General features: G+C 42.8%; 1 protein-coding gene across 1 annotated transcript; it reads left to right on the forward strand.

Annotated features, from left to right (window-relative positions):
* Window positions 1–7,654: 7,654 nt before the first annotated feature.
* On the forward strand, window positions 7,655–8,266 carry LOC118002271 (ferritin light chain-like). Its single transcript, XM_034992625.1, has one exon. It carries the CDS (start codon window positions 7,881–7,883, stop codon window positions 8,250–8,252), a length of 372 nt encoding a protein of 123 aa, XP_034848516.1. The 5' UTR covers window positions 7,655–7,880; the 3' UTR covers window positions 8,253–8,266.
* The last annotated feature ends 222 nt before the right edge of the window (window positions 8,267–8,488 follow it).

An 8,488-nucleotide genomic window follows, 5' to 3' on the forward strand; every position in this document is an offset into this window, starting at 1 on the left:
GAACTCATGGCCCTGAGATCAAGACCTGAGCTGAGATCAAGAGTTGGACACTTAACTGAGTCAGCCAGGTGCCCCCAAAATATATCTTTAATGACACCCAAACTTATTTTGCATCCTAGGGAGAAATGTTTGATGGTAACATTGGCTTGCCCCTTCTTTCGCTCACTTCTCACAATTATCTTCAGTGGCTTACATGCCTTTGAGGACAGAGATATGTTTTCTTGGCAAGTTGAAGAGAAAGCCTTGGAAGTCACATGCTTCAGCTCAGTTATGATCTTCACTCATATTTTCCCATGTTTTCTAGGGCATGGATGTTATCTTTTTTGGTGAATTCTCATAAATCCAATTTTTTCAGCACTAGGGAAAATTTATGTTAGATATGGAAGAAACCATAGAAATCATCTCATCCAAACCCAGTATTTCATGTTCATTTACAACGCTGTTATTTAAACTTATTTTTGTTTTAGTTTATGATTTGTCATGTTCACAAAGCATTCATTTCCTTAAGTGACCAAAAATTATACTTGTACATTTAATCCAGTGAGTAATTTATTTTTTTGCATGTAAAATGATTGTGAGCTCTGACTTTCAAAACCTAGAAAAAGCTCAGTGTTCTTTAGCATCTCATCAAAAATCACTACTCAGTGAGGGTTTGTTGACAAGGGACCCTGGTCTTCTAAGGACTGCACATCGGCCTCATTTTCTATTGTGTCTGGGTAATGACATCAGTGATTGTCAAAAGATCTGTTTGCAGATGGACTTGGCTTATAGCACCAATCACAGAGTAGAACTCAAGATTAAGATGGATTTCAGGGCGCCTGGGTGGCTCAGTTCGTTAAGCGACTGCCTTCGGCTCAGGTCATGATCCTGGAGTCCCTGGATCGAGTCCCGCATCGGGCTCCCTGCTCGGCAGGGAGTCTGCTTCTCCCTCTGACCCTAACCCCTCTCATGTGCTCTCTCTCATTCTCTCTCTCTCAAATAAATAAATAAAAAATAAATAAATAAAAAAGATGGATTTCATTCAGGTCAGCAATAACTAAGGTAAAACAATACCCTCCCACAAAACCTCCATTGGTGCTACTCTCCACCAAATAATGGGGTAAATAGATCATTAGTTTTGTGTTATGTTCTTATGAATCAGTTCTAATATTCCAATGACAACAATAAAGAAGAGCAGAATTTGCAGGAATGACAAACTGAATTTAAACAATGACCAAGAAATATTCATCATGCTTAGAAACTCATGCAAGGGTTTATCAGAGTCCACTTGCTATGATATTACCCAGAAAGGAGATTCCGACTGTCAGCTAAAAGCCACAGAATAGGATTTTTTTAAACCATATTTTTCCTTCTTTGACTTTAAAATTCATTATTTTATTACTTTATTTCCTCACTTTGAGTGCATTGGGACTGTTATGGGAGATCTGAATTCCCGCTGGTGTGGGAAATTGAAAAAAACCAAGATGACAGGAGTAGGAGGGTCAACAACACCAAATTCCTTTCAGCTCCTAGCCTGACAGTAGAGGATACAATGTCAAGATTAGTAAAAAGCCCAGATCCAAGCATTAAGAATGCCCCACTAAGAAGTTCTATAAATACTTTTGTCAAAAGTTATTTAATATTGGGAAAAGAGAAATCATGGATATCTCTGAAAGAAAAAAAAAAACGTTTTGGGTACTTGGATGGCTCAGTGGGTTAAGTGTCTGCCTTCGGCTCAGGTCATGATCCCAGGGTCCTGGGATCAAGTCCTGCATCAGGCTCTCTGCTCAGGGGGGAGTCTGCTTCTCCCTCTGCCCCTCTCCCCACTCATGTGCATGCTCTCTCTCTCACTCACTCACTTTCTCTCTCTTAAGTAAATAAATAATATCTTTAAAAAAAAAGAAAAGAAAGTTTTGATTAAAAGGAGTTCAAGGGGCGCCTGGGTGGCTCAGTTGTTAAGCGTCTGCCTTCGGCTCAGGTCATGATCCCAGGGTTCTGGGATCGAGCCCCACGTCGGGCTCCCTGCTCGGCGGGGAGCCTGCTTCTCCCTCTCCCACTCCCCCTGCTTGTGTTCCCTCTCTCGCTGTGTCTCTCTCTGTCAAAATAAATAAATAAAATCTTTAAAAATAAAAATAAAAATAAAAAATAAAAAAATAAAAGGAGTTCAAATCAGCAGCTGAAGCCTTACACAACAGCTTCTGGTTTGAATGATCTGTCAACTCTTTCCTGGTTTCTTCTCATAAATCCTGTAGTTAATCTGGTCTCATCAAGCTGTAGGAGGGTACTGTGAGTGGCAAACAATGCTCAAGGGCTCCAGAGCAGAGACCAAATCTAGGATAGAGCTGTAAGATCCTTTATTTAGAAGTCAGGAAGACTTAGGGCAGTGCCTCATAGATCCTGCAGACAGACAGAAAGGCTTCTAAGGATTTTAAGAGTATTCTTGCAGACTTTCTCTGTTTCAGCAACGGGGCTTCTAAGAAGAATCTAAGGCCATTATCCCACAGCAGTTTTACAGGGAGTCCAACACAGAGGAAAGCTTATTCCAAAGAGAATTGTGAGTCTGACGTCTATATGATGGAATGGATTATAAATTGACACTCAGGAACTCCACAAGGTTTTTAAATTATATCAGCATGATCTGAAAAAGACAGACATACAGCACCTGCATGCTTTTACCAGCATTTCTCAAAGTGTAGTCCACAAATTACTTGTGATCCACATCAGACCTGATCTGAATGGAGGTGGGGGGGGAGTTGCATATCTGGGAATCAGTATTTTTAATAGGTAATACTATGGATGTTAAAGTTCAATATCCACCTCAAACAGACCTATTTACTCATTCCTAAATATATTGTTCCTTGTAGCACTGCCTTCCATTCTCTCGTGTAGGAACATTGCTGCCTTCCATTCCTCACATAATATCCATAGTTTAAATTTTGTGCATTCTGTCCTTTCAGTAAATAGTAGTGGATCAATTGGACAAGGAGAATGTGATGCCTCTTTCACATTAGACACACAAAAATTAATTTGAAATGGATTGTAGCCCTAAATATGAAAAGTAAAATAATGCTTTTAGAGGAAAACGTAGGAGAATATCTTCATAAACTTGAGGTATAAAATATAAGAAAAAAGTACAAAACAAAAGAATAAAAATTATACTTAATTAAAATTAAGACCTTCTCTTAGTCAAAAAAACACCATTAAAAGAATGAAATGCAGGGTAGAACTGGGAGAAAAATTTGCAATACATATATCCAATGAAGTACTGGTATCTGGAATAGGTAAAGAATCCCTACAACTCTAAGAGAAAAAGACAGACATCTATTTTATTATAGCTATTGATGGATGTGAAGTGGTATCTCCTTTTAGTTTTGATTTGCACTTCCCTAATAATTACTGATGTTAAGCATCTTTTTTTTTTTCTTTAAGTAAGCTCTACACCCAACTTGGGGTTTGAACTCATGACCCTGAGATCAAGAGTTGCATACTTTACCCACAGAGCCAGCCAGGAGCCCTGGGCACCTCTTTATATACCTGTTGGCCATTTGGATATCTTCTTTGGAGAAATGTCTGTTTAAGGTCTTTGCCCATTTTTAATGTAGTTTATTCATGTTTTTTTACTTTTGAGTTCTATGGTCAGAAGCCTTAATATTTTAAACATGTTTGTACTAAAAAAAAAAAAAAAAAGTTTGTACTACCCTAAGAGATCTACAGAGTCAATGCTATCCCAATCAAAATTCAATGACATTTTTTACTGAAATAGAGAAAATAATCCTAAAATTCATAGGGAACCACAAAAGACCCCAAATAGCCAAAGCAATCTTGAGAAAGAAGAACAAAGATGAAGTTATTAATACGTCCTGATTTCAGGGTGCCTGGGTGGCTCAGTCAATTAAGCAGCTATCTTCAGCTCAGATCATGATCTCAAGGGTCCTGGGATGGAGCCCCTCGTCAGGCTCCCTGCTGAGCAGGAAGCCTGCTTATCCCTCTCTCTCTGCTCCTCCCCCTGCTTGTGCGCGGTCTCTCTCTCTGTCTCCCAAATAAATAAATAAAATCTTTAAAAAAAAAAAAACCCTTCCTGATTTCAAAACATATTACAAGGCTACAGTAATTAAAACAGTATAGTACTAGCATAAAGACAGACATATAGACCAATGGAGTGGAATAGAAAGCCCAAAAACAAACCCACACACATATGATCAGATAATCTTTGACAACAATGCTGAGAATACACAAGAGAGAAAAGACAACCTTTTCAATAAATGGTTCTGAGAAAATTGGACATCCATACGCAAAAAAATGAAATCGGATCCCTACTTTACAGCATACACAAAATCAACTCAAAATGGGTTAAAGACTTGGGGCACCTGGGTGTCTTGGTCAGTTAAGCGTCCAACTCTTGATTTTGGCTCAGGTCATGATCTCAGGGTCACGAGATCAAGCTCCATGTTGGGCTCCACACTGGGCGTGGATTCTGCTTGAGATTCTCCCTTTTCCCTCTGCCCCTCTTCCCCACCCCCACAGACTCTCCCCCCAAAAAGGGGGGGTTAAAGACTTAAATTTAAGACTTGAGAACTTCTAGAAAACTTCTAGAAAAAAGCAAAGGGGAAAAGCTCCTTGATGTTGGTCTTGGTAATGGACTTCTTGGATATCATACCAAAAGCATAGGCAACAAAAGCAGAAATAGATAAGTGGGACTACATCAAACTGAAAAGTTTCAGCACAGCAAAGGAAGCAGTCAATAGACTAAAAAGGCAACCTACAGAATGGGAGAAAATATTTGCAAACCATGTATCTGAAAGGGTTTTTTTTTTAAGATTTTATTTATTTGAAAGAGAGAGAGCAAGAGCACGAGCATGGAGGAGTGGCAGGCAGAGGGAAAAGCAGACTTCCTGCTGAGCAGGGAGCCCGATGCAGAGCTCGATCCCAAGACCCCGGGATCATGACCTGAGCTGAAGGCAGATGCTTAACTGAGCCACCCAGGCATCCCGAAAGGGGGTTAATTTTTAAACACCCATTTTAAGTCTCATTTGAGGACTTAATGAAAAGTCACAGACACATGAAGTGTCTTTTCCTTATAAGTGGTGCAAGTCTCCAGAACAACATGGAGCCCACACAGCATGGACCCAACATTACACTGACTGCTCAGGGTGATCATGTTCCTGCTGGGTGGAGTCTCCCACTACCCGGGGCACCCAGATCTCTGACCTGGGCTGAGATACAAGAGGTAGGACCACAATGGGGAAGGGGAAAAATAACAGAGGGAGCCCTTGACTGATGTGTGAAAAAAAGGGAACCGACCATACTTTGCTCTTGTGCACAAGCACCTCAGTACATTCTAGAACTGCCATGCCAAAAATTAAACAGAAGCCTTTGTTTGGAGATCGGCTCAGACGTGCCCTTTAGCTCTCAGCTCGAAGGCTCTTCTGCCTGTTCCTGCCTCAGAAGTCTCATAGAGCATGGCCCTGGGTGCATCGCCCTGCATCATGGTTTTTGTTGTTGTTGTTGTTGTTTTTATCATACTGAAGAGTGATGCTGAACAACAATACTACCCAAAAGTGTGAGTGTGGTTGGAAAGATTAATGAGAGGTTTGTATTTTGATTTGTGGCTTTGGTCACTGCTTGCCTCTCAAGCTGCCTGTTTCGATTCAAATTAAGCAGCGCTTCTTCGACGATGTGTGCCAGCAAGCTGTACGTGCAGTTGCCGCCCTCCATCCATCACGGCGCGACTTACCCCACTCCAAGTTCCAGGTCAGCATTTCCTGATTGCATTCCTCGTCCCCGTCACGCTTCTAGCTGCCCTACTTCTAGCCATTCATCACGCAGCGGTTGTTGCTGTTAGCTGATGCTTTCACAGGACCAGTCCTGCGGAGCGGGCCAGATGGGAATGCCAGTGGGCTGCTGCCAGCCGGATGTTGCCTGGGATTTGTTAGTGATCTTAAGCATCAGAGAGCAATGTCCCTAGCAAAATCTGCGTTGAAGCAACTGGAACACCCAAGGACATCGAAGGCCTACCTCCTTCTCTCCAAAGTTAGAATGGGCTGCAGTATGCACTAGAACTTAAGCAGATAGGCTTTTGAGTCACACTACGGAGGTGGGCCACAAACTTGAGCAGGTCCTTTAGTTCTGCTTAGTTACCTTAGTCTTGGGGTCATTGCAAGAACAGTTAATTTATGTAAAGCGATTAGAACAACGCCTGTCACATTAAGAATCCTGTAAGTGTTGGCTATTGCTATTTTTCTGCTCACTCTGCTTAGTCTGACAACTTCAGATCGTTTATTTATTCCTTCAATCAATATTTACTGAGTACCGGGGCGCCTGGGTGGCTCAGTCGTTAAGCGTCTGCCCTCGGCTCAGGTCATGATCCCAGGGTCCCGGGATCAAGCCCCGCATCGGGCTCCCTGCTCCGCGGGAAGCCTGCTTCTCCCTCTCCCACTCCCCCTGCTTGTGTTCCCTCTCTCGCTGTGTCTCTCTCTGTCAAAATAAATAAATAAAATCTTTAAAAAAAAAACAAAAAAAAATATTTACTGAGTACCTATGATGTTCCAGGTACTGGGGACAGTGATCCATTTCCTTTGTGGTAAGCCTCAGTGTGATCATCTGGAAACCCCTTTGCACTCACAGCTGTGCAACTATGGGAACAATAAGACCTCAGAGAAGAAACTGCTGACCGGTTTGCCTCGGCAGACAGATTCTTAGGCAGCTTCTCGATTCCCATGCTCCCAGAATAGCCTAGGAAGAACAGAGGCAGACAGAGAACATGGAAGACACAGCACTGACTTGAACAGATGCTCTCCTCCTCCCCCCTCAACTCCCTATTCACCCAGAAACTCTGACATATTCTCAAGCAGGGGAGGAGGTTGGAGAGAGGACAGGGGTAGATGAAGAGTAGGTGTAGAGGAGTCCTACAAACAGCTAAGGTTATCTTTCTAGCCGATATGGCAAGATGAAGGTGCAAAATAGAATTAAATGGATTTAGAGAAAAGTACTACGGTAAAGCATATGAAATTGCTGATATTTGACAATTTTTAACTTATGAAACATCAGTTTCATATGGTTCACCCTGGAAAAGGTGCAACATTTCTTGTGCTTCCTGAGTTTATATAAGTCATATCTGCCACATGTGTTTTAAATTATCTTAGAAACGCTCAGGTATAAGAAATCATCATCATGAGAATTGGGCCTCACATTGAAACATGAAGACAAATTTTGGTCACCCGTGTTGGAAATTTGATGAATGAACTCACAGAAGCCCAGATAACAAATGACATGTGGAAGTCTTATTTATTCTACTCAATAAACCAATATCAACTGATTGGATTTCTTTCTTTAGTTCACTTTCTAGCTGGATCCTAGTAATACTCCTTCACAAAATGGGCTTATTAAAAAGCTCAGGAAGATTTGGGGTCTCTAGAACTTCTCAGGGACCAGGTTAAATGGTGGGCTGTATTCCCTACCAACTTCTTCATCCTTATTAAATCTTTATGTATATTCTCATCTGGTTGGACCCAGAGTTAAGATTACATATTTTTTAGAGGGTGACCCCCTGTATCACCAAGATTAGAAACCTTCCATCTAAACTGAACACTAAAACATGTTTCACACATTTTAAAAACAGGTTTACTCAGGCAGTGTGCCGGGAGGTTCCATGGATCTGTCTTTTGCTTCAACAGTGTTTGGATGGAACAACCCAGGGATGCCTCCTCTACCAACCTCTGACCAACCTCCGACTTTTCCTCCAGTCACAACCTTGGGAGCCATCTTCTTGGCCAACCTCTGCCTCTGGGACCAGCCAACACCCTATTTTGAGCTTAGCTCCTTATTATGGATCAGCCCTGAGCTCCCAGATTCATCAGAATGATTCCACCCAGGTGGAGGCTGCCGTCAACCACCTGGTCAACATGCATCTGCAGGCCTCCTACACCTACCTCTCTCTGGTCTCCTGTTTTGATGGTGAAGATGTGGCTCTGGAAGACGTGGGCTCCTTCTTCCTCGAGCTGGCTGAGGAGAAGCTTGAGGGTGCTGAACATCTCTTGAAGATGCCAAACCAGTGCAGCAGCCTCGTCCTTGTCCAGAAACCTTCCCAAGATGAGTGGAGTAAAGCCCTGGATGCCATAGAAGCCACCCTGGTTCTGGAGAAGAACCAGAACCAGGCCCTTCTGGATCTGCATGCCCTGGGTTCTGCCCTCGCAGACCTCCATCTCTGCAACTTCCTGGAGAACCACTTCCTAGATGAGGCGGTGAAGCACATCAAGAAGATGGGGACCACCTGATTCACCTCCTCAGACTAGCTGCCCCCAGGCTGGGCTGGGTGAGGATCTCATCCGAAGATTCACCCTCAAGCACAACCCTGAAGCCCAGCAGCCTTTGAGGGGCCCCTCTGGCAAACCCTGGCACCAGGGCTTCTGCCTGAGTCTCTCCCTGCAGCCACGAGGCAGCTTTTTAACCACCCCGGAGCCCTCTCCCAAGCCATGCACCAAATGGAAACAATAAAGTTTTTTGCAGGAAA

The sequence above is a fragment of the Mirounga leonina genome, unplaced genomic scaffold, assembly GCF_011800145.1.
Source record: "Mirounga leonina isolate KUSES-001 unplaced genomic scaffold, KU_Mleo_1.0 Mir_82, whole genome shotgun sequence".
Classification (NCBI taxonomy): domain Eukaryota; kingdom Metazoa; phylum Chordata; class Mammalia; order Carnivora; family Phocidae; genus Mirounga; species Mirounga leonina.